Source organism: Stenella coeruleoalba (assembly GCF_951394435.1).
Source record: "Stenella coeruleoalba genome assembly, chromosome: 8".
In the NCBI taxonomy this organism is placed as follows: domain Eukaryota; kingdom Metazoa; phylum Chordata; class Mammalia; order Artiodactyla; family Delphinidae; genus Stenella; species Stenella coeruleoalba.
In genome coordinates, this window is record NC_137154.1 from 78,145,704 (window position 1) to 78,172,852 (window position 27,149).

The 27,149-nt window shown below is 37.8% G+C and overlaps 1 protein-coding gene across 5 annotated transcripts; it reads left to right on the forward strand.

The window, feature by feature from the left end:
• Positions 1-248: 248 nt before the first annotated feature.
• LOC307190687 (glutamate carboxypeptidase 2-like) lies at positions 249-21,763 on the forward strand. 5 transcript variants are annotated; one of them, XM_079930008.1, is made up of 6 exons: positions 249-502; positions 2,714-2,819; positions 5,839-6,025; positions 10,521-10,619; positions 15,575-15,619; positions 21,593-21,763. In XM_079930008.1, the coding sequence occupies exons 1-6, from the start codon at positions 385-387 to the stop codon at positions 21,635-21,637; spliced, it is 600 nt and encodes a 199-aa protein (XP_079786134.1). In that variant the 5' UTR covers positions 249-384; the 3' UTR covers positions 21,638-21,763. The 5 variants fall into 5 exon arrangements, with proteins under 5 accessions (XP_079786134.1, XP_079786135.1, XP_079786137.1 ...); XM_079930009.1 differs by lacking the exon at positions 21,593-21,763 and adding an exon at positions 16,266-17,104; XM_079930011.1 differs by lacking the exon at positions 21,593-21,763 and adding an exon at positions 16,266-17,104 and having other exon boundaries at positions 10,521-10,608.
• The last annotated feature ends 5,386 nt before the right edge of the window (positions 21,764-27,149 follow it).

The window sequence follows — 27,149 nt, forward strand, 5'->3', positions numbered from 1 at the left end:
GGAGAAAGGAGAAGAGTTTGTCCTTTGCTTCCTCCTTCCCTTTCTTCCTTCTTTTCCTTTATTTTAAAATAAGGGCTAGAAATTTTCAAGCTAAACTTTTTTTTAAGCACCCCTCCGAAGGGGCCGGGTTTTCTTCTTCTGGGGACTGATACTGCCTCTTGCTCTCCGGGATTGGTTGAGAGTAAACTAGAAATACTTTCAGGGGCGGAGAAACCTGGAGTGCCCTGGGAGTGCGAGTGGACTGGGCTGGGAGTGGACTCTAGGCTGCAGAACTGCTAAAAGCGGCCCTCGAAGGAGGAAGCCTTTGCCCCGCCGCCCGCGAGGCAGCAGGGTGGCCACCGCAGAGACACCGGTCCCCGGAGGCCCCGACGGCCACACGCTGAGATGTGGAATCTTCTGCGCGAAACCGACTCGACCTTTGTGGCCTGGCGCCGCCCGCGCTGGCTGTGCGCTGGGGCCCTGGTGCTGGCCGCCTGCCTCTTCGTCCTCGGCTTCCTCTTCGGTACGGGGGCCCTCGCCACGCACAACCCCGAGCCTACCCGGCTGTTTGGCGGTTCGCGGGATTCCCGGGCCAGCTGTTGGTCTCCCGGTCTCCCGGTCTCCCGGGGGGTGGGGGAAAGTGGGGACGAGCACCCGCGAGTTAGGTGGAAGTTGCTGGACGGGCTACTGTTAAGACAGTCACCCAGGGTAAGGAGTAGAACGGAGAGACTCAAAGTGAACTTGAGAAAGTTCCAACTGCTGGGGCCCTGCGAGCAATCGGTACGTTTTAGTAGGAGCGCCGGATCTCTGGGGGCATTTGCTAGGTCGTCCCAGGAGCTTTGCAAGAAACGACTCTTACCTGTTTGGGGTCTTTATCTAGTGCCTGTGCCTGGACCTGCTTCGTGTATACAGTAGGTAGAACTCAGGGCACTGCTGCGTGGGAGCCCTATTGTCTCATTCTTTCGTCCTGGGGAGTAAATAAAGAGGAACATTTAGGAGCTAACCGGCTGACATTGTCAGTGCTCTGAACAGATCCTTAATAGCAGTTCTTGAGCGTTTTCCCCTGTGTACTGATTTGCAGACTTAACCCAACTCTCCATGATTACCAGGGGGCAGCACAGATTCGCTGAGACTCTTTTAAATTCTAATATTAACTCTGCAACTTCTCTGTGTCCTTGAGCGAGTTACCGAGTCTCTCTGAGCCACAGTTTGTCAACCTTTGTAAGAATACTATCTGTAAGTTAGTGGGAATCGTAAACGAAATAGCATCTAAAGCTCCTGGCACAGTACTGGGGTATTGGCACTTTTTAAAAATTCTTTTCTGGTGAGGAGATGCTTCTAACTGGACATTAATGCACAGGACTAGCGTTAAGGTATAGCCTGGTAGTTCGGCCCTACTCTGAATTCTGGGCCCCCTTTCTGGGATTTAGAAGACCAGGGCGTAGACCAACTAAGCTGGCTCAAATTCAGCCTCTTCTTGCTTGTTGTGTAACCTTTGAGCCACTCTCTGCTCATAACTAGCGTGTGGATATTAGGGTTATTGTGGGGCTTAGATAAGTGTGCTCGTTAAGGGCACACTTCAACTCGAGTTTCAGTTTTCTCAGCTGTACAACGTGGGCAAGGGTAGCATGAGGATTAAAGTCTTCTGCATCTTTTAAAAGCATTTTATTCGTCCCAGTATTGCCCTCAGCCCCACCCTTATATTCACTGCTGAGTGGCTATGGGTTCTTTATTAATGTTTGTTAATTTTTTCCCTAGGATTCTCTGCTCCCTCCCTCCCACAGGCCTCCGTCCTTTTTATCCAGCTCATTTTTTAGATCTCGATTCAAGGATTTCATCCTCCGAGTGCCCTTATCCTACAGTCTAATCCAAGTCTCTTTATTTTACATACTGGTGGAACTGTATTTGCATTTGCTGCCAACCATTTATTTCAATATGCGTGTATATATGCATGTGTGTAACGTGTATGTGATTAATAACTAGAAAGCTCCATGAAAGCTAGCTGGGTGATTTAGGTAACCATTTTATGCACAGATCATATCATTTATCTAAATAAACTATGTCACGAAGCCAACTACCAGGGCTAATGGCTCTACGCTATCTGGCTACCCATTGCTCTAGTCTCTGTTCACTGTGTGTCTTGCAGAGATGTTGGGTGAATTGGAGTTTCACTGTAGCTCTCTGAAGTTGAACTTTTGAAGCCTACTTCAACTGCAAGCACAAAATATTTAAGCTTATTTTGCTTTAGTTTCAGAACCAGAACAAATTACAAGTCTGAATTGCCTTCAACTCTTTGAAATAATTTATGTACTTGAAATATACTCATAATTAATTCATTACAAACATTTACTAAATGCTTATTCTGGGTCAGCAGAGGCGTCGTCACTGAGGATAGAAGCTTTAAAGAGAAAGAAGGTGGATCTCCTCTTTGCCTTCATTTTTCCCATCAGTTGAACCATCTTCAATTTTAGCGCTAATTTCATAAAACATTTCTTAGAATAACAGCAATACTTATTGAAATTGGATTTAAAAATATGTTGCAACTGATTTGTAATTAAGTCTGTCTGCATGATTTTTTTTCCAATGGAAGTAGGCAAGAGCAATGAAACTTTGGAAAATCTCAGTTAATACCAGAGGTCATTGATGTTTTATATATGATAAATACAATAATAAGAAAAAATAGGCCCTGTCTATAAGCTCAAATCTCATTCCTATATTTGTTTGTATTTTACAGGATGGTTTACAAAATCCTCCAGTGAAGCTACTAACATTCCACGGCATAATGTGAAGAAAGCATTTTTGGATGAATTGAAAGCAGAGAACATCAAGACGTTCTTGTAGTAAGCATATACTTAAAAGTTTACTATTCTGTTTAGAAGTTTTGATTCAATATTTCATAAACAGAAACTGACTTTTTAAAAAGGTTTTATTACTGAAGATCTTGTATCATGTTTCATCTGGAGAGGATTGTACCTTCAGCTGAACTTTATCATGATAGATTTTTTAAAGCAGGTGTCACTAAACTTTTTCTGTAAAGGTCCAGCTTTTGTAGGCCAGCTGATCTGTGTCCCAGCTACTCAGCTCTGCTATTGTAGCACCAAAAAAGTGATAGTAAATACGTAATTGAATAAGTGTGACAGTTTCGATAAAACTTCATTTGTAGGCACTGAAATTTAAATTTCATATAAATGATATGTCACAAAATATTATTCCTCTTGATTTTTTTCACCTATTTAAAATGTGATAACCATTTTTAGCTTGTGGGCTGTACAAAGAAAGGAAGTGAGCTGGATTTGGTCAGTGAAACATAGTTTGCTGACTCCTGTTTCAGAGGAAGATAGTATATTTTAGTCAAAAGAATAAATTTTGGACTTCGAAGTCAGACATACGCAAGTTTAAATTCCATCTTCGCCCACTGATATTAAAGTAAGTTTGAGTGAATACTTAACCTTCCTGAGGCATCATTTTCACCTCTATAAAATGGGGATAGTGATATTGTTCTGATGAGCATGAAATTAGAGAGCATATATGTGACTAGTGTAGAAACCAGCTCCCTATTTCCTGAAATAGCTATCCCTGGTGTAGGGAAAAAGAGGTAAATGAGTAAATTTTAAAAAGTATTTGCAAGGCAACTAAAAATAAAACACTTTTATTGAATAATTGATTGGAATGCTTAGGTTTTTCAAAGTGACATACTTGAAGTCCTGATAACGATTAAAGGACTCCTTAGTGAATACAAGTTATAATTTTATGTAAAAACAGTCAAGTAAGTATATATATGTATAGATGTACCTACACATAGTCATACAAACACATATGTCTATTTAATTATGATAGAATTAAAACTATGAATAAAATTTGCTAGGGCATCTATCAAGTCTTTGGAAGGGCCATTTCAAGTGAGAGACCCAGAAGCTTAAATTTTGTGGAACTCCTTCTGCCTCTTGCACTTCTTTTACTATAATTATGTATAATAGGTATAATAAAAGTGGAAGTCTGGTGAGATATAATCTTCACTCCTAGACAGGGGTGCTGCCTCTGCTTCATTTTTCCTTTTCTAACCTGTGAGATGGAGTGACCAGCAAAGAAAGAAAATGAATGCCTTCCTCTAGCTCACTTTCTGGGCTGTCAGCTTCTTGCTTATTCTCCGTGGCCTTGACCAAGCTCCTCTAACTGTTTAGAACTCAAGGATTTGCATCATTAACAAACAAAAGAAAGAGATTAACAGAACCCCCCACTCACCCCTCCAAGGACCACGGAACCTCCAGAAGCCTCCTGGACTCCCCAGAATTCCAATTTGCCACTTGTCCATCAGAGTGCTTTCAGTCTATTTAGACCCTTAGGTTAGGGGTCATTAAAGCCTCAGATCCTCTGTCTTTTTCCCCTTTCTAATCCTTCGCTTTACTACTAAAAATTCTCTACTACTTCTAAGTCACCTGACTCTCAATAGTGGCTGGGGCAGCGCGTTAAGTAGGGGCTGCCTTTTCAGTCTTCCTTGGGGTGCAAGGTTGTCCTAGTTTTCCCTTTTGTTTTGTAACATCTAGTTAAATTCTCAGATCTGTTCACTATTTTGCATGTCTTTAGAGGGAATTTCCTTCTCCACCCAGTTCTGAAAGACAAGATTATTTCAGAAGAGTGTCTTAGCTTTCACTGATCTACATTTGAATGCCAGTTCCCTCTTTCACTGGCTGTCTTTAGGTCATCTAACTTCTCCAAGCACTGTGCATTTGTAAACCAGATGCAATGTATGAAAACAGGAATACCAATAGCTCCCTTTATTAACTGAGATAACATAATGATCCTTGGAACATATATAAACTTTTCTAGCCAGACAGAGATGTATGAGCCTATTTGTTTTGTTAATACATGTTGTTGGCTATTTTGGATAATTTGTAAATTCTTCTTCTTATTAGAAAATAACTGGATATTCTAATAGAATCAAGACAGTGTGACACACTTCTCAATTGATTAAAACCAAAAAAAAAAAACGAACTTCTGTTTCTTAGCAATTGTCTAATTGAGCCTCAAATCTTTGTGAATTAGTGAGGTAGCAATATTCTCCCCATGTATGGATGAGAAATTGAAGACATGGCCAGGATTACACAACAAGTTAGTGGCAAAACCTGTAATACACTGATTTTGTGGCCAATTGATTTATTTATCCTTGGAAACAAATCTTTTTTCCTACTCATCATTTTCAGGATTAACTTTGCTCCAAATGAGTGGGTTCTAAACCTGATCATAGAACACCATTGCATCTTGGTGGGAATGACAAAACTTTTACCAGGAATTTCACTCATAATGTTACCTAACCAAACTTGGGTCTGCTAGCCTGCTGTGCAGCAAAGCCAGTCTACTGCCACCAGGTTGAGGTGAAGGAGTCCAGCATTTACTGTAGGGCGTCAAACAGGGAGAACAGACAGCTTATGCTCAAAAGACCAGAAATCCCAGGTGGCTTTCAGGGGAGGGTTTTTTTTTCTTTAGCAACATATATAATTCCTTCTCTCCTTTATTTTTTATTTATTATTATTATTATTTTTTGTGGTACGTGGGACTCTCACCATTGTGGCCTCTCCCATTGTGGAGCACAGGCTCCGGACGCGCAGGCTCAGCAGCCATGGCTCAAGGGCCCAGCTGCTCCGCGGCATGTGGGATTCTCCCGGACCGGGGCACAAACCCGTGTCCCCTGTATCGGCAGGCGGACTCTCAACCACTGTGCCCCCAGAGAAGCCCTACTTTGCTTTTGTAAAGTATAACACCTCAAATTTTTTTTTTAATGTAAATCAGCCTTATTTGGTTGTTGATTTAAGATAAAGTCTGACTAAAAATTTCTAACCACTTTCAATTTTTTTTCAACAGCAATTTTACACGGATACCACATTTAGCTGGAACAGAACAAAACTTTCAGCTTGCAAAGCAAATTCAATCTCAGTGGAAAGAATTTGGCCTGGATTCTGTTGAGTTAGCCCATTATGATGTCCTGTTGTCCTATCCAAATAAGACTCATCCCAACTACATCTCAATAATTGATGAAGATGGAAATGAGGTAAAAAGAAAGAAAGAAAAAATAAGCCCCCCGGTCTACTATTTTGAAATACCTTATGTGAAAGAATGCCCTCTACCATCTCCAAATACTGGTAGAAATCAATATTGACACTTGTGAGTGATGCCTTTTATAATCTTATTACTGGTGCCAGCTCTTTCTTATGATGTTTGAATTTATGTGATGTTGGAAAGATTCTGAAAAATTGATGTTTGATGACATTTGCTATTTTCTGTGTTTTAGTATTGTACACTAATATAAAATATGATATATCAGTAAACTTCTAAGCAACTAAATTGATACAATTTTGAAAGATTTGGACTATAAAAGATCATGCATAGATTTGAAGATGCTAGAGAATTCAGAGAAGTGCTGTTTGAGCTAGCAGGTTTTTATTTGTACTTAATGATTAAATCTCATATGATCATGTGTTCAGCTCTGCGCCCAGAACTTGGGTGTGGGCATTTGGAAGGAGGAGAATTTGGACAGAAATACTATAGAATTATATCTACACTAAAAAATTTACAATCTTCTTTGCTAGTTAGGGCACTTGGGAAAGAAGGTAATACAAGTAATTGAGGTATTTCTTATCACGATATATATTCAATATGAAAGCTCATAAAATATAACTCAACATTCATCCCTATTTGCCTTACATCTACCATATTTAAAGTAGCCCCTTTTACTCTGGATAGCTTCTTTCAGTCCTTTGGTTAGCTGGGCCTTCTAAATTGCATATAGCTTCAGATATGTCCAGTTTGATCAGTCAACTAAAAATGTCATGTGATTTAAGTATATATAAATTTTTAATCACCTCCCCTTATTGACTAATGAATCAGCCTCTTCTTAATAATTTATATGTTGTTTTACAGTCAGTGATGTAATCCCATGCTAAATTTCCTAATATGAGTTGAAAGTTTCCATATTCACTATTTTCAATTATAGTAGTTAATACTGTTTAACTTTAAAAAATATTATCAAACTATTTCAAAATTTTAAAAATATTTTTAAGGTAGGTATGGGAAATACTGATATACTTCCTATGGTCCCATAACCTTTATTAAATAAGCAGGGTCATATCTATATAATTAAGTATTAAGGGGTCTTTAAATGTATATTTAGGAAGATTATTTAATGATGTAATAAAATATTGGTAATGTTAAAAAATACACATACTTAAACAAAATTTGATCTATCAAATTTGGCAATTGTGTGCAATGAGGAAAATAGCAAACTTTCAATTCTCTTCTTTTTTCCTTGCTCTTCACTTCAAATTTTGACTGTACCTTTGCTTTTATTTCATTTCATTGTTTCTTTTTGCTATTATAAGCACTTATGAAATTTCTAAAGCCTGTCACTCAATGTAAACCTATCTTGTAGAAGTTTCATTTTGGAGATTTTCCTGAATGGTGTTAGCTGCCAAAAGCTTATTAACTTTTTTGGAAGTTATATCATTGAATCATTTTTATTTTTACCCAAGTTTTACCTGCACATAAAGAATCACACAGTTCTCCAAAGGGCCCCTCTATATCCCCCTTCCCTGAGGCAATCACTGTTCAACACTGAGTTGATTCTTTTGGTATTTACTTCTGTTTCTTTAAATGACATGCTTGTATTGCTTGTGTTTCAGACTCAGGCACTATCTTTTGACCTTGTGACAGTTCAGCTCTATTTTCACCCCAACTACAAATGCTCTTTTACTGTGTCCCCATCTCCCAGTTTAATTACTGTGACTATTCATAGCCAAGCTATGTGGTAAACTGCAAACTTTTACTTTCCTGCATGACACAGAGGAGTTCCCCTTCCCACAGGCAACAAATATGATTAGCATTTTATAGATTCTGCAAGAAATATTTTTAATACTATATGCATTATTTTATCTTTGTTTACTAAGGATAACGTGCCATATGGATTGAACTATATACATTGCCTTTTTTATGTCACAAAAAGTAAATAGAAATTTGTAAACCAAAATTATTTTAGTTATACTCAGAATACATAATTTGAAGCTATATTAGTGAATTTTGGATAGTGAGCAGTGCTCACTGGTGTATTGTCTACCTTTGATAAAGTCACCCAAAGGACTCTTTTCCGTCACCTTAAGAAACTTTTCCTACTTGTTAGAATAACTCATAAACTTGATGTAAAATCCACCTGCTCAGTGGTGTTGTAAAATTGAAGATTACCGTAAAGGCAAGTCAAGTGAGACGAGCTTGAGTACTTCCTTGGCTGAAAGACTTGCTGATGGGATGACTTTGTCTCTAGATGGATTTTCATTGCACTTTAGTATAGTTTTTCTTATAATCTTTCCCAGTGATTCAGCTTCATTTGTACCCTATGTGGACCACAGAAAAATTATGGGAAAGATGGAAGATATGGGAATTTTTGAAGAGTAGTAGTTGATTTTGTTTCATTTTAGGTTCTATCAGCATCAGAAGTAGGTAACTGGTGCTCTAGTCAGTACAATATAATGTCAGCTCAGAGTCACTCCGCATCTCCCACAACCCTTTGCATTACTGCACGGACCAGGACTTATAGTTTAACATGAAAAATGAGTGGTGATAGCAGGTGTCCTTGACTTGAATGTTTTCAATGTTTCACCTTAATTTTGATATTTGTATCAGGTTAAGTTAATTCACTTCCTTTCCAAGTTTACTAAGACTTTTTGTCATGGATTTATGTTGAATTTTATCAACACATTTTTTCTTTTTTTTGGATATCTTTTGAGATGAGCGTATAATTTTTCTTTTTCACAATGATAATTATATTAAATGATATTCTAATATTAGACTAATCTTACATTTTTGAAATTTGTAATATTAGTAGTAGAGTTTTCAACTCATATATCTATATATATTCAGTTTATATTCATAGCATGTTTGGCTTGTATTTCTGCAATTTGCTTATTGGGGTATAATTTCTAGATTAGACCTGCCTTATAAAATGAGCTGAGTTTTTAATCTCTGAAATAGGTTGTGTTATACTTAAACAATCTTTTACTTTCATCTTTCAAACTCAAAGGAAAAGCAGTTGGTTTTGATACTTTGTTTTGTGGGAGATTTTAAAGTACTGATTCAATTTTTTTTATTGTTATAGGACTATTTAGATTTCAAAAAATGCATCCTTATGTCAGTTTTAATAAATTTTTTAAATGCATTTTTCCATTTCATCTAAGTTTTCAATTATTGGCATAGTTCTTCCTAGTATTTTCTTATTACATTTTTGAATCTGTGCTACATCTATAGATACGACTCTTTTTCAACTCTTAATATTATTTATTTGTGCTTACCTTATATATTTTTCTTATTGACATTGACAGAGATATGTCCATTTTACCTGTATTTTCAAAGAATAAACCTTCAGCTTTGGCAATCATTTCTTGTATATAAGTTTTATGTTTCATTAATTTTGTTCTTACTTAATATAATTTCCTCTTTTACCTTCCTGGTGTCTATTTTGCTGTTCTTTGTAACATTTTCAGTTGAAAATTTATTGATGTTCAACCTTTCTTCTTTTCTAATATGAGTATTTAAAACCATAAATTTCCTTCTAAGAGCCACTTCAACCAGATCTCACAAGTTTGGAGAAGTGTTTTAGTTATCATTAATATCTTAATATTTTCTAAGTTCTATGTTTTCATCTTTGAGCCTTGGAGCTATTTAGGGGTATTTTTAAAATTCCAAATTTAAAAGTTATTCCACTCTTGGTTTGATCTGATTTTCTAACTTAACTACATTGTGATCAGATAATGTGGTTTCTATGACACTAGTCATTTGGCAATTGTTGAGGCTTCCTTTATAGCCTATTATGTGGTCAATTTTTATAAATGTGTTTCTTTGAAAACAATGTATTCAGTTGTTGAGTTTAATGATCTTATATTTGTTCATTAGTTCAAGTTTGTTAATTGTTTGGCTAAAATTGCCTTTATCCTTGATGTAGTCTTATTTTGTCTGCAATCTTTATTAATTGCTGGGAAAGGAATGTTAGATTATCTCACTATAGTGGTGGATTATTTTTATTTCCCTTTGGAATTCTGTCAGTTTCTTCTTCCTGTAGCTTGGAGCTCTCTTTTAGAGGTAGTGGTTTGGAACGTAAAAAAAAATTGATTCCTACTAAACAATGTCAGTGATACACTTAAAAGATTATATTATATTTGGTTCAAAGTGAATTTAACATTGATTTGCTCCCAAGTAATTATCTTAGCATTTTTATAAGTGACTAAGAATATTGTACGCTGTTATTTTTATTTGGGAATTAAAGTTTTCCTTCTAAATCAAAAGCTAGTGCTTATACATCCTCTAAGGGTCTCTAAGTTTATCATCTCATGAAATCCTTATAGCCTCTAGCACAGTGCTGGCTCTTTGATCTGTATCTTTAAAATACCAAAGGCTTCATTAACCATCTACTGACAGAAAGAGATAGTACACACTTCCTTTTTTGGTTATAGTAATGAAACTTTACCTCATTTGCCTCTGATTTTTATGTTTTGTTTCTCTAGATTTTGAACACATCATTATTTGAACCACCTCCTCCAAGATATGGAAATGTTTCAGATGTTCCACCTTTTAGTGCCTTTTCTCCACAAGGTATGCCAGAGGTAAAAATGCATGCAATAAAATAAAAATAACAAAGAGAACTTCCTTATACATACAAGCAATAATTAAAGAGGTATTAAGAAGGTTTTTGATGTAATCCAAATTCATCTTTTTTTACATTGAAGAAATAGAATTTCTTAGTAATAAAAAGGAATACATACTACTTTTTGTTCATAGTTTTTTTAAGATAATAAAATTTACTATACTGAGATGGAGAAATCCAAAATGTACATTTATTGACTTTTGACAAATGCATACACCTGTGTAATGCAAACCCCATCAACATATAGAATACTACTATCACTTCAGAAAGTACTTTTAAGCCCCTTCTCAATCAACTCCACACACTCTCAAGGCAATCATTCTTCTGATTTTTTTTTTTTGCCACCTTTGATTAGTTTTGCCTATACTAGAAATTCATATAGATAGAATTGATAGCATGTAATCATTTGTGTCTATTTTCTTTCACTAAGCATAGGGTCTGTGAAATTCACATGTTTTGCATTTATCAGTAGATTGTTCCTTTTTATTGCCAAGTAATTTCCATTGTATGAAAATACTACATATCTTACTACCACTGTATAACTTGGACTAATTTTCAAAGAACTTGAATGAGAATTTGAAATTGTTGCCATTTTCAAGTGAAGAGTACGAATGTCCGTTTTAGAAAATGTTATGTGGTTTACTCAATAAAGCAGTGTCGGGGCTTCCCTGGTGGCGCAGTGGTTGAGAGTCTGCCTGCCGATGCAGGGGACATGGGTTCGTGCCCCGGTCCGGGAGGATCCCACATGCTGCGGAGCCGCTGGGCCCGTAAGCCATGGCCGCTGAGCCTGCGCGTCCGGAGCCTGTGCTCCGCAATGGGAGAGGCCACAACAGTGAGAGGCCCGTGTACCACCAAAAAAAAAAAATAAAGAATAAAGCAGTGTGTATAACTATCATCTGAGATTTCACAGTAAATCCCCAGATTCTTGCATAGTACATTTTTTTTATAAGAAAGTTAAATTTGAAAGAGTTGAATATAATTTATTAATGTCTTTTAAAATGTTATGTCTCCTACCATAATATTTAACATTAAGTAGATTCAGTTTTGGACATACTGAGTTTCAGGTGCCTAAGATATATTCCAAGAAGTTGCTAATAGACAGTTGGGCATATTGAAGTATCACTCAATAGGGAGATAAGGGCTTGACTATCATCGAAACATCCTAAGTAAAAAATTTACATTTAGAATTGAATTTATTTATTTATTTATTTATTTTTTGCGGAAAAAAGGAAAAATAGCTCTTATTTTTCTTAAATCTGAAGAAATGACAGAAAATGTGTTTTTATTTTGAGGTGGAGTTTACATGTAACAAAATGCACAGGTCTTGAGTTAATTCAATAAATTTTTTAAATTGCATGTATCTATATCACTCAAAATAAGATATAGGACATTTCTGTGACTCCAGAAGTTCTCTGGTGCCCCTTTGTGGTGAATTTTTACCATATCCCCCTAGAAGCAACCACTTCCTGATATCTGTCATCATTGATTAGTTTGGTTTTGAACTTCATATAAATGGAATCAGATAGTAGCTATTCTTTTGTGTGTTGGTGGAAAATCAAATAACAGTCAAGCTAAGAAGAAAGAAAAGAGAATTTTATTTGAGTCAAACTGAGGATTATAACCCAGGGAACAGATTTGCAGAAGCTGTGAGAACTGTTCCATTGGTCAGGAGTTAGAGATGCAATTTTTTGCATTTCTGAGACAAAGAATTTCTGTGTTATATTGACAGGTTAGCATTCTACATAAAGTTGATCAAAGATGTTTTGGTCAATACAGCTCCCTGTATGGGATGAAAAAGAAATTAAAATAACCTTAAAACTACAACGTTGGTGTCTGAATAAAGCAGCCATTTTTCTTAAAGGTTGATTACATCCTCCTGTTTGAGGAGGTCTGGTTAATGTACAATACAGATGCACATTGCACATTGGGAAAGGCCTACCACAAAGCGGGCATACTATTTTTTTCCTTTCTTAGTTTGATTTCCCAGTCATAGAAAAGTTTATGATTTTCCCTCATCATTTGCCTTGCTGCTCTCACTCGGTACAACGATTAGAGATTAGTTATGTTATTGTGTGTGTTAATAGTTTCCTCCCTTTACTTGCTGAGTAGAATTCTATTATGGGACTGTTCTACAAATTGCTTATTCATTCTCCTATTTACAAACAGCTGGACTGTGTCCCATATGGGCTACCTAGATTCAGCTGCTATGAGCAATTTTGTACAGGTCTTTTTGTGGGCATATGTTTCCATCTTTCTTGGGTAAATACCTAAGAGTGTAATTGTTCTGCCATAGGGCATAATTCTGCATAATATTATTTCTCAAAGAAGTTATTTAAAGTGACTCTCTAATTATACACTCTTACAAGAAAGTATGAGAGTTTCAGTTGCTCCACATTTTCGCTAACATTTGAAACTGTCTTTCTAATTGTAACAGTTCTAGTAGATGCAATTTAAGAATGTGTGTGTGGTTTTTTTTAACATCTTTATTGGAGTATAATTGCTTTACAATGGTGTGTTAGTTTCTGCTTTACAACAAAATGAATCAGTTATATATATACATACGTTCCCATATATCTTCCCTCTTGTGTCTCCCTCCCTCCCACCCTCCCTATCCCACCCCTCCAGGCGGTCACAAAGCACCGAGCTGATCTCCTGTGCTATGCGGCTGCTTCCCACTAGCTATCTACCTTAAGTTTGTTAGTGTATATATGTCCATGCCTCTCTCTTGCTTTGTCACAGCTTACCCTACCCCCTCCCCATATCCTCAAGTCCATTCTCTAGTAGATCTGTGTCTTTATTCCTGTCTTACCCCTAGGTTCTTCATGACATTTTTTTTTCTTAAATTCCATATATATGTGTTAGCATACGGTATTTGTCTCTCTCTTTCTGACTTACTTCACTATGTATGACAGACTCTAGGTGTATCCACCTCATTACAAATAGCTCAGTTTCGTTTCTTTTTATGGCTGAGTAATATTCCATTGTATATATGTGCCACATCTTCTTTATCCATTCATCCGATGATGGACACTTAGGTTGTTTCCATCTCCGGGCTATTTTAAATAGAGCTGCAATGAACATTTTGGTACATGACTCTTTTTGAATTATGGTTTTCTCAGGGTATATGCCCAGTAGTGGGATTACTGGGTCGTATGGTAGTTCTATTTGTAGTTTTGTAAGGAACCTCCATACTGTTCTCCATAGTGGCTGTATCAATTTACATTCTCACCAACAGTGCAAGAGGGTTCCCTTTTCTTCACACCCTCTCCAGCATTTATTGTTTGTAGAGTTTTTGATGATGGCCGTTGTGACCGGTGTGAGATGATATCTCAGTGTAGCTTTGATTTGCATTTCTCTAGTGATAAACGATGTTGAGCATTCTTTCATGTGTCTGCTGGCAATCTGTATATCTTCTTTGGAGAAATGTCTATTTAGGTCTTCTGCCCATTTTTGGAGTGGGTTGTTTGTTTTTATAATGTTGAGCTGCATGAGCTGCTTGTAAATTTTGGAGATTGATCCTTTGTCAGTTGCTTCATTTGCAAATATTTTCTCCCATTCTGAGTGAACCCTATATTTCTAATAATTTGTCTATCAATGCAAATTAATGATTAGATTTTAATGAGAATGTTTCAGGTATTTACACATTAAGGATAATGCTTGTTAAGGATGTGTATATTTGTGTTCTGTACTTTTTTCCTGATTTTGTTTACATAGGCACTCTTTCTATAATGGTAGATTTTTATTTGCGTCCCCTATTTTATTATAACGTGATATGCTTGTACTTTTCTCTCTTTTCTCTTATGTTTATGTTTTTAAACTTTTAATGGTCTACAAATTGCATTTTGGTTTCAGTCATCATTTTTATTGGGTGTTATATTTTCTTTTGTAATTGTTTCAGCTTATATCATTGTTTTCCTTTCCCTAATTTTTCTTTTGGGTTACACCACCCAATTTCTTGAGTTGAGTGCTTAACTCCTTTCTTTTCAAGCTTGCTTAATGTCCGTACTGTTCAATTAGATATTCCTCTTTTTCTGTCTTATGATTTGTCCTAATTCTTTATTTTTAAATTTCAGCTTTATTGCTGTATAATTGACTTTTAAAATTGTAAAATATTCAGTCAACTTTGTGGTGATTTGATATACATTGTGAAAGGATTCCCCCCATCTAGTTAATTAACACATTTCCTTCATATATTTACTTTTTTTGGTAAGAACATTTACATCCTACTCGTCTGGAAAATTTCAACTATACATCACATTGTTATCAACTATAGTCACCGTGGTTAACATTAGCTCCTGAGACTTTATTCACTGTGTACCCTTTTACCCTCCCTTCCCTGCCCTCCCCCGCAACCACTTTTCTACTCTGGTTCTATAAGTTTTACTCTTTTTTTTTTTTTTAAGATTCCACATATAAGTGATACCATGCCATATTTGTCTTTCTCTGTCTTATTTTACTGGACATAATATCCTCCAAGACCATCCATATTGTTGCAAATGACAAAATTTCATTCTTTTTATGGCTGAGTAGTATTCCATTGTATCTATGTACCATATCTTCTGTATCCATTCAACCATCACTGGACATGTTGGTTGTTTCCATAGCTTATCCATTGTGAATGTGGGAGGGCAGATATCTCCTTGATATTCTGTTTTTATTTCCTTTAGCTATATACCCAGAAGTGAGACTGCAGCATCATATGGTGGTTCTAGTTACAATTTTTGAGGAACCTCCATACTGTTTTCCATAGTATGCACCATAGCTGCACCAGTTTACATGCCTACCAAAAGAGTGTACTTTTTGCCCTTAAATTCAAACTTTGAAATTAAGATTGCTATACAATTTTCTTTTACTTGATGTTAGCTCAGTTTGTTTTGTCATCCACTTATTTTCAATATTTTGTACTTTCTTTAGGTTTGGCTTGGAAACTTCCATGAAGAGACTTGCTGCTACAGTGAGGTGAGAAGCCACCCATGCACTCAAGTGTGGGAATCTAGAGAGGTCTCAGGCACTTATACCCCCAACAGAGGAAACTCACAGAGCTGCAGACTGAGGCAGGACTTGGCTTAGAGAGCCATCTCCTCTGGGAAATACTGGATTTCCTTTGGCTCCAAAATGCTGACAAGAGTGGAATCCTTCTGGTGGATTGACAAGCCTGGAGAAGATACCACCTCGTTTGTTTAAAAGTTCAAGTCTGAGTTCTAGCCCTAACATAGAGCTTGTTGCTTTTGTGTGGATAGAGAGGAAGCTCATTTGTATCTGGGGCTAGAGAAGGGAGAGGCAGCATCTTGTAGCTCATGTTAAATATTTGAGTTTTTTCAGCTTGAAATGAGAAGGCATTGGAAGTTTAAAACAGCATTTGACATGATATAATTTGCATATTTAACTAATCACGTTAAGTGTTCTGTGGACCCCTTGGGGGCAGGAGAAGTAGATAGAACATCTAAGTAATACAGGTGAGAATCGATGGTTACTGACTTAGGCCATAGTGTTGAGAATGCACAGAAGTGGCCAAACTCAGAATAAATTTTGGAAATTGAAAATGATAGTTTAGATGCAGAAAGAAACATTTTGGAGAATCAAACCACATCTCTCTTCCCTCCAGCTGTCCCCTACAGAATTGCAGTAAGATTCTGAAATTTGAAGCACCATGTAAAACTACAGGCCAGGAGCAATGAAAAAGTAAGACTTCTTTGAAGTTCTCATTGAGGAGTAGCAAAAGCCCATGTGTCCTCCCTATCACCATGCAGCTAGGCAACTCTGTGGTAGTATATTCTGTGGAAAACTGAAGCTGAGAGACTGAACTCCGGATCCTCAGTGGAGGATGGCAGTGAGATGCTTGGCTGAAAAGATGATTAAGCCCTGTATTGAGATGGTGGAACCACATGATGGAAGCAGACTGGAATTACTGAGAAGGCAGCAGCCCTGGAGAGCAACTGGACCATAGTAGATCTCATATGAGCAAGGAGTAACCTTTCATGTGATAAGTAACTGAGATCTTGGGGGCTTTTGGTCCTTTAATTTAGGTCAGTTGTGGATATGGCAGTGCAGAGAAATATGGGAACTCTGAGAAGCCTCTATGAAGACAGTAGCCTGGCTCATATTGCTATTTTAAATTTTAGAACCTGAAATTTTCCGTGTTACATTTCAGGGATATCACAATCTCTTCCCGGCAGATACACGCTCCAAATAGCCTAGGATAACAAAATGGGGGGTTTTGAAGCAAAAGAAACAAAAATAAATTTCAGAAAATATTTCTTCCACTACACTCCCTATGTTTCACTTCACTTTTATACTTGAAAGAAAATTTCCTTTGCCCAATAAAGAGAAGCAATGTTAAAAATAGTTTAGTTTTACTAGTACATTGGTTCCTAAATTAGTCTCCTTGACCTAAGTAGGCATTTCTCAAAAGAAGATATACAAATGGCCAACAGGCACATGAAAAGATGCTCCACATCGCTAATTATCAGAGAAATGCAAATCAAAACCACAGAGGGGTATCACCTCACACCTGTCAGAATGGGCATCATCAAAATGTCTACAAATAATAAATGCTGGAGAGGGTGTGGATGAAGGGGAACCCTCTTACACTTTCGGTGGGACTGCAGATTGGTTCAGCCACTATGGAAAACTGTATGGAGGTTGCTTAAGAAACTACAAATAGAGCTACCATATGATCCAACAATCCCATTCCTAGGCGTATATCTGGAAAAGACGAAACCTCTAATTCGGAAAGATACATGCACACCAGTGTTCATAGCAGCCTTATTTACAATAGTCAAGACATGGAAACAAACCAAGTGCCCCTCAACCGATGATTGGTTTAAGAAGAAGTGGTACATACATACCATGGAATATTACTCAGCCAGAGAAAGATGAAATATTGCCACTTGCAGCAGCATAGATGGACCTAGAGAATATCATACAAAGTGAAGTAAGACAGAAAAAGACAAATATATCACTTACATGTGTAATCTCAAAAACAATACAAGTGACTCTATATACAAAACAGAAACACACAGACATAGAAAACAAACTTGTGGTTAGCTAAGGGGAAAGGGAGCAGGGGAGGGATAAATGAGGGCTATGGTATTAACAGATACACACTACTGTACAGAAAACACATAAGCAACAAGGATTTGCAAAACAAAACAAAAACAACAAAACAAAACACACAAGGATTTGCTATATAGCACAGGGAACTGTATTCATTATCTTGTAATAACCTATTATGAAAAATAATCTGAAAAAATATGTATATAACAATCACTTTTCTGTACACCGGCGACTAACACAATATTGCAAATCAAGTATACTTCTGTTAAAAAAAAAATTAGTCTTCTTGAAAGGATCAGGAGTTGGGGGTGGTAATGAAGGGGGTTCATCAAGCAATTCTATTGAAAATTCTATTTTATTTCAATTCAACCGGCACACTCAGTTTGGATACCCACAATCTGGACCACTCTTCTCAGGAAAAGATGCCCAAATCCAGCTGTTCTTCCATGTCCAGTAAGTTTTTGCTATACTTAATCTTGGAAAAGCAAGGGACATTGACAATGACAATTACATAGAGGCAAGGATAGAGCCACCTTTGTTCTCACTGCCACGATCTCTCCTAGGCCTCTCTCCACTTCTGAAAAATAACAATCACGAGTCCAGTGTATATTCATCAAGTTTGTAGACAAAAGGCTGTGAAACCGAAAGTAGTATGTCGTGTTGGTTTAACAACTTACCCCCACCATCACCTTTTAGAAGAGTCAGTATTACATCACAGGTGCTCAATAAGTGCAGCTATAGATATGTGCTTGGCGGGTGAAGGAGAGAGAATATGACCCAGAACTTGATACAGTATTATTCCTCTTCAAAATAAAGTCCTCTCAATATGCTGAAATGGAGTCCTCTCTGGACTCCTCCTGCCCCTTGCACTGACACCTGCCATGATGCCTTCTCTCTCTTACACACACACACACACACACACACACACACACACACACGATAGGCCAGTAGTACATTGGGAAAGACCTGGGAATTCTACTCAGGATATCTGGCGTGCTGGTTTCAGTAATGTGGGGGTAATTACTTGGCCTCTCTGATCCTCCAGTTAAGAGGCAGCATATTGTTACCAGATTTTTTTCAGAGATTTCAGGAATTTTTAATACAACATGAAAATTCTGATTTTTGTGCATCATTTTCCATAGTGTTTATTTTAATAATGTCACTAATGGCTTCTAAAAGGCTTTACAGTGCTGGGCATAAATTAAACCCCCCCCCCTTTTTTTTTACCATTTCCTAATCTGCTGAATTCCAGTTATATTTATTATTTATTTTATTTTAGTGAAGTATAGATGATTTACAATGTTATGTTAGTTTCAGGTGTATAGCGAAGTGATTCAGTTGTAAATACATATATATCATTTTTTTTCAGATTCTTTTCCCTTATAGATTATTACAAAATATTGAGTATAGTTCCCTGTGCTATACAGTAGGTCCTTGTTGGTTATCTATTTTATATATAGTAGTGTGTATATGTTAATCCCAAACTCCTAATTTATCCCTCCTCCCCCTTTCCCTTTTGCTAACCATAAGTTTGTTTTCTAGGTCTGTGGATCTATTTCTGTTTTGTATATAAGTTCATTTGTATCATTTTTTTTTCAAGATTCCATGTATAAGTAATATCATATGGTATTTGTCTTTCTCTTTCTGACTTACTTCACTTAGTATGATAATCTCTCAGTCATTCCATGCTGCTGCAAATGACATTATTTCATATTTTTATGGCTGAGTAATATGCCATTGTGCATAATATATACCACATGTTCTTTATCCATTCAACTGTCAGTGGACATTTAGGTTGCTTCCATGTCTTGGTTAATGTAAATAGTGCTGCAATGAATGTTGGGGTGCATGTATCTTATTGAATTACGGTTTTCTTGGTGCAGCCACTATGGAGAACAGTATGGAGGTTCCTTAAAAAACTAAAAATACAGCTACCATATGATCCTGCAGTCCCACCCCTGGGCATATATCCAGAAAATCCTGATTTTAAAATGATATTTATTTAAATAATTTAAATAATAAGTAAACAAATAAATAACAATACTGTGTGACCCAACACCCTGCAGTTCAAAGAAAACATGCCTTTAGGTTAGCGTTTCCCCGTGGACCACCCTTTCCAACTCTGAAAACAGCCCGACCCCCTTATCTCTGGTTGACAGAACAGGAGTAAACCTAGTGTTTATGGCCTATGGAGTGAGTCATTGTTTTTAACACCCCCTTTCTCTGTATGACAAAATTATTTTGTCATAATCAGGAAACAAAATGAATAAGAATACTGACTGGAAAGGAAATGCAGAAAGTGAAATTTTCAGTTACTGAACATCGTAATGAATGTTAAAGTTTTTTTTTTCAGCCTGAACTTCATTGTAATTGATCTTTGCACATTTGGGTTAAAATTTGTCAGTATATCTTGACTCATAGTTAATTGAAGAACAATTTTTTTTGGATTTGCATTTTATTTATTTATTAAAAATTTTAAAATTTGAAATATAGTTGATTTACACTGTGCAAATCTCTGCTGTACAGCAAAGTGACTCAGTTATACACTTATGGACATTCTTTTTTAATATTCTTTTCATTATGGTTTAATCACAGGATATCAAATATAGTTCCCTGTGCTATACAGTAGGACCTTGTCATTCATCCATTCTGTATATAATAGCTTGCATCTGCTAACCCAAAACTCCCAGTCCTTTCTTCCCCTACTCCCTTCCCCTTTGACAACCACAAGTCTGTTCTCTATGTCTGTGAGTCTGTTTCTGTTTTGTACATACGTTCATTTGTGCCATATTTTAAATTACACATATAAGTTATATCATATGGTATTTATCTTTTTCTGACTTACTTCACTTAGTATGATAATCTCTAGTTGCATCCATTTTGCTGCAAATGGCATTATTTCATAAAGAACACGTCTTATTAATTTAATTTTAAAGTTTTCTTTCACATGGAGCAACCAACATACAAATAGGAAAAATCTTAAACTTAGGGATAATTTTGTCAGAGTCATAAAAAATCCCATTTCACATTAATTTCCAGAAATCACAGTGCTGTCCATGTCTGTTTCTTTGGGATTGAATTTATCATCTTTCATATGTCTCTACAGTTGAAAATTTTAAAATACCAAAAAACTCCACATGGTCACAGGGAATGACAGAAATGATGGAATTCAAATTCTGTTTTCTTATTTTTATAATCCCATATTTTGATTTATCTCAAATCTACTGTTTAAATACAGGAATCAGTAGTGCTATAGAAATTGGCAAAGCGAATTTTACCATAGTGAGCATGAACTGTTATGGACTTACTTTTAAGGGTATGTGTGTAGCTGAGTCCTCATTAGTCCACAGTTAACTTCAGCGAAAAGTTCTCTAAATTAAATTCTATGTGGGACACAATATCTATTAAAGATAAGTAATAAAAATATGCTAACTTGAAGTCTACATATACATTATTAAAATTCAACAGTAATTTCAATATTTATTTAGAATAGAGACTAAGACAAGATTTTTGAAGGGGGATTATTTCATCAATGCTATTTATTAGAATTTCTGGCACATGGAGACTGAGATTTAGTCATTCTGGAAAGATGAAGCAAGCCATCCAAGAACTCAGAGTTCATTAGCAGAAGACCAGGACTGGAACTCAGATACCTTGTTTCCTAGCACTGGGTAATAAGATGGGTAACACTGCAACATGAAACAATTCCTCAGGACTGTAAAAGGGAAATAAAAATAATTATTAATTATTTTAATATTATACCAACCATTAATTTATTGCTTATTGTGAACTAGGCATTGTGATATGTGTTTTATATAGACTGTCTCATTTAATTCTCACAACAACAATTCTGTAATTATTATTCCCATTATGCAGATGAGAAAACTGAGGCTTGTGAGATGTGTGTCATCAGAAAGGTAAAGGTGGGAGAGAGCACATTGATCAACAGGGCTGTCTAGAGCTGTGAGCTCCTGCTGCAGCCACTGCCACTTTCCCTCCCACCTCCACCCACATAGCAATTCATCTTTTCACTTTTGGGTTCTGGGAATTTAGGTGGGGTCTGAGTTCTAGACTCTAACAACCTGTGGGTTTGCAGGTGTAATATCTAATCTTCATTGCTTGGTGAACGAGAGAGGGTGGGACAGATATCACCCAGGGCCCTTCCTCAGTGAAGCATGAACCCCTTATAATGATAGTACGTTGACAACAGTAGCTCCAATGGGATCCAGACAGCCTGTGGGCTGCTCTTTCATGCTCCCAAATCCTGTTTGTGTCTGGACCTTTAACAGTTTGTCTGGGAGAGTTTGAAACTGCCTTGTCTCGGGTTACCAATTAGAAAAATACAACCCCTGTGTACTGATACTTACTTCTCATTTTTCACTTTGTATTCTCCTCACTCAGGCTATGAGACTTGGGCTGGAAATCCTGTCCTTCCTTCATAAGATTCCTGAAGCTAAAACATTCCAGCATTTTGTGATTTAAAAAAAAAAAAAAGGTGTTCTCCCTATCCTGGAGAGGCAGAGCAGTAAACAAATAGATTTCTCCAAAGAATAATTAATAATTCAAATACTTTTATCAATTAATAGGCTACCAGTATACTTAATAACAGAGGCTGAAATATTTAATGTTGTATTTGTTTTTCATGTTCCTCTCTGCTGCCTTAGAAAGCTGTCTTCATATTTTATTTTCTCATTGCCCCTTATGTCCCCTCATTTGATGTAGTTTTTGGAGGATTTGAGGCAAGAGGCAAACACTAAGAGGTAGATTGCCACTTGGATGTTTGACTTAGTATCTTCTGTATTTTGGGGAAACACAAATTGCTAGGGACTTGGAATCTGAAGAACAAGATTTTAACCATTCTTCTGGCACTAATTTGTGTTAAATTAGGCAAAAATCTTAACCTCTGTGGGCCTCAGTTACACTGCTTGTTAGGTGAGAGTAATAACCTCAACTCCCAGGACCATTCTGAGAATTACACTCTTGGCATAGAGTAGGGGAACAAAAAATCTTCTTTCACAGGGACCACAGGAAATAGGACCTAAATATCTGATGTGTAAATATTATGCACCTTGAAGTTAGAACTGTGTTTCAGATCTCTGGAATATTATTTTGTATACGACAAGAGTTTGTTCTTCAGTTTGACTCGCCATGTGTTTCCTGCCTATTTGTGTTGGCTGCATAATCTAGAGGTGCCTTATTTTCCTGGTGGGAATAGTGGAGAGGAGAATTTTGTGCATCCTTTGATGTGGCCAATCCTTAACTTGAGCTTTTGTCTGATGCCAGCGACATGATTCATCTCTGAGACCATGTCCTCGAGAAGTACTTTTACCCATGAAAGAGCAGAAAAAAGCCCCGGCTCTGATGTTTGACCAGGTAAGGGAGAGACTAGCTTGAGAACTGCTCTCCTTCCACCTACAGACTCCCGGAAGAGGAAAGCACAGGTGCTTTCACCATGAAACTAATAAAACCTGAGTCAGAAGCTTTGAAGTTGTTTAAAACGTTCAGAGATCTGGGCTGCTGCCGAAGTTGGAAGCCTAGAGTGCATAGTTTTCTTTTAAGGATACCACTTATGATATTTTGATTCTGAAAATTCAAGATTATGAAATGGGAACTGGAGGCAAAGGAAACTACCAGTAAATCAATCTGTGTAATAAAGTAATAGGAATTTCCTATTTTTCCTGGTGGTCCCCAGGAAGTGTTCAAAGGCCTCTGAACTTGGGGAAGCATAAGGGAAAATACAGGCAAGAGGAGAGGGAAGAGTACCACAGATGTTGAGGATAAGGGTCTGAGAAGAGAAACAGCCAGGAAAGGACATCGGGCTGATATGGTCAGGAAATGTTACAAGAGAGCCTTAATAGTCAGTTGTAAGTTGTTTCCTCTTCTGTGCTCTAATCTTCTCCTTAAACCTGCTACTCACATCAACTCTGTGATTGTGATGACCTGGGGCATGGGGAAGAGGGGCTGTGTCCATGCTGAAGGGGACAGCAGGCCCAGGGCGGGTGACAAGGCACAGATGACCATAATGATGATCTGAGGAGGAGCTTGGAGAAAAGATGATGGAACAAATAAGAGATGAGAGAGAATGCAAGCATCCCCCCAGCATGGAAACTCTCAGAGGATCTGACTGGTGATAACTTAAACTCAGTGCAGAAAGGGGGCTCTCATTTTTGTATTTAGATAGTGAAAATTGTGACCTCAGAGGTGGAAATTTGGACCGAAAATGCAATACTCTGAGCTAGCTCAGACACATGTCCACCCAGAGAGTAAGGCCAGGCCAACTTGGATCTCAAAGAGGGGAAGATACCGATGATCTGTGCACAGACACACTCCACTTGTGGGTTGTGGGAAGGTGGTCAGACAGCCAGAGGCTCAGAGCACACTTCCCAGGCTTTACCGGGCTCAGCTCATCAAAGAGACTGCCAGAATTTTAAGAGGAATTCCCATCAGAGTGGGAGGATAGACCAGCACCAGGGGAATGAGAAAGAGAGGAAGAAAATTCCACTTAGAAACAACAAACAGAACCAAAGAACAAAGGGTGGAATTCCAGGAAGATATAACAGAAATTTTCTCCCCAAGGTGAAATGTGTGTGAAAATCACTTTTTCATTCAGAATCGTGGTGTCTGTAGTATTCTGGGGAAAGCGCCAAAAGTCAGACAACTCACTTCTCAGGAAGTCATATATGCATGAGGCTGCAAGTGCAGAGCACAGAGCAAGCCCAGTCACATAGCTCTTTTTTTTTTTTTTTGGCTGCGTTGGGTCTTCGTTGTGGTGCGCGGGCTTCTCATTGTGGTGGCTTCTCTTGTTGCAGAGTACAGGCTCCAGGCACATGGACTTCAGTAGTTGCAGCACATGGGCTCAGTAGTTGTGGCTCGCGGGCTCCAGAGTGCAGGCTCAGCAGTTGTGGCACATGGGCTCGGCGGCATGTGGGATCTCCCCAGACGAGGGATCGAACCCGTGTCCCCTGCATCGGCAGGTGGATTCTTAACCACTGCGCCACCAGGGAAGGCCCAGTCACAGAGCTCTTGACCTCACTTGTGTGTTTTCCACCTCCCAGCCTTGCCTAAGCCATCCTTCCCCTCTTTCCAAATCTCTGAATCATCTTCCCATGCTAACTGTATCTGGAAGGCTTGTGTCTGCTCCCATCAGCCCTCAGGCATATCCCCATGCAGAGCTGACCGTTGACTGATGTGCAGAACTAAATGCAGCTCTTCCTTTACTGCATTGAGGGGTATTTTTCATATGTGTTTGCTCTGGATGCACTGAAGTCTTTCTCAGGGAAGGCTTAGTGGCTTACAGCATTGGACATGGGCTCCAATCCTGGCTCTGCCTCTTTTTAGCTATATGACTGGGGCAAGTTCACCTAACCTAGAAATAGAGAAACAGTAATACCCACCTCACTGAGTTGTTGTGAAGATCAAATAAAACTACACATGAAAAGCACTTACACGATGTCTGGCACATACTAAATGCTCAATAAAAAAGATTATTCGGGCTTCCCTGGTGGCGCAGTGGTTGAGAGTCCGCCTGCCGATGCAGGGGACATGGGTTCGTGCCCCGGTCCGGGAAGATCCCACATACTGCGGAGCAGCTGGGCCCGTGAGCCATGGCCGCTGAGGTGGTGCGTCCGGAGCCTGTGCTCCGCAACGGGAGAGGCCACAACAGTGAGAGGCCTGTGCACCGCAAAAAAAAAAAAAAAAAAAAAGATTATTCACTGGAACTCACACACTGCTGGCTGGAGTGTACATTAGGACAACCCCTTTTGAAGATAATTTTTTGGTATATATTATATATTAAAGCTGAACATATACATAGATTATGAACCAACAATTCTACTCAAAGGTATATAGTCTTTTGTTAGTTTAAAAGATCACCGTCTTGGGAAATATGTTCTGAGTTCTAAAGAGCCAACTAACAAAGTTTTGAAATACAACCTAAGTATAACTTGAGGACTGTTTTGTATTTTATTAATAATGCTGTGGTTTGGTACTCTTTGGTACTTAAATTCCTGAGCCTTACTGGCTTGAAGTTTTTGGCATTCTGTGGTTAGGTTAGTCACATGGTCATGTTTTGGAATTTGGGGCTCTGTTATTAGAAGAATAGTTACATCTTGGGTTGACTTGAAATTGACTTGGAATTGGCTGACTTCCTCAAATAGACAAGAGTAAGTCCCATGATGCTAGGCCACTAGCAGAGTTTCTCGGTGTGACAAATGTCACGTTGAAATGCTTGACAATTTTCACCGTTGAGGACATTATTACTTGTGTAAAAACTAAACTCTCATCAAACTCTCACTTGGTGAAATTATATTCAATGTTCTCTTATTCTCTCCTCAGTAGAATTTTCACACTTGGTTGTAATGTTTTATGAATAAAGCCTTATTGAAATATATTTTGGTGTAATTATGAAATTGTTGGCTCATTCTACTTCTCTTCCTACCACTTTCCCTCTTCCGTTGTATCTCCTCTGTAATGTTTTTAGATATCTCATAAATATAAACATATATTATGACATACTTTACAGATGACTTTTAGTTTGAAAACTTGCTGAATGACATTGTTGATATGATAAAAAGTTTGAATTTAAGGCACATCATTTTGAATGGCTCCATTCTATGGACCAGGGCTACCCAAAATGTGCTCCACAGGGCAATGCCGGTCTGGGATCTGCTTGCTACCAGTCTAATGACATGCATACAGAACTAGAGGGTAAGCATTTATAAGCTTATATAAGCAATTTCTCAGAGTAATTTTACATCTGTTGAGTATGTCTGTAATAATATCTTCCAAAGAGAAGCAAGTGGTTTGTCTCATGCTGTTGCTTCTCTTCCTCTTTTTCTTCCTCCCCACCCTCCTTCTCCTCCTCCTCTTTCCCATCATCCACTTTCTCCTCCTCCTTCTCTTCCCCCTCCTCCTTCTTTCTTTTCTTCTTCTTGTCCTCCTTGTCTTTCTCCTCCTCTAGACATAAAAGTCCATGATATTTACATAAGGTACATAAACAATTGTTCCTCTCAGTCAATGCAATGGCAACTTAGTTTAAACCATTGTTGGAGGAGGTCATGAGAGGACATGACTGCTGGTTGACCCATGAACTGGACCTGGGCAATCAAAGGCTCCTCACTCCTCCCCTATCCCTGGAATGTATGTTCTGCCCACTGCTCCCAATGCTGGAGCCATTTTCAAGGATGCAGCCTTGAGAGAGCCTGTGTTGTTGAGATCACATGGACTGGATATGTGAGTTTGACTGAACCCAGTTAAGACCTCTGTATAAACAAGGTTCTGGGGGCAGGTGCAGAGATCTACTCACCTTGTGGTCGCCCAAGACAAGCCTCATATGTAAGTTCCCTTGCTTATCAAATCTGCCACCTACCAGTCTGGAGTGATCTTCCTTTCTTCAGTCTCTCTTTGCTTTCCGTGTGTGGGAGCCAGTTTCAAA

Bases quoted from the DNA above. Each gene is read 5' to 3' on its own strand.
- LOC307190687 (XM_079930007.1), top strand. From the start codon at position 385: ATGTGGAATCTTCTGCGCGAAACCGACTCGACCTTTGTGGCCTGGCGC. The intron at 503-2,713 runs GTACGGGGGCCC...TGTATTTTACAG, and splicing joins CGTCCTCGGCTTCCTCTTCG to GATGGTTTACAAAATCCTCC. The intron at 10,620-15,574 runs GTAAAAATGCAT...TACTTTCTTTAG, and splicing joins CTCCACAAGGTATGCCAGAG to GTTTGGCTTGGAAACTTCCA.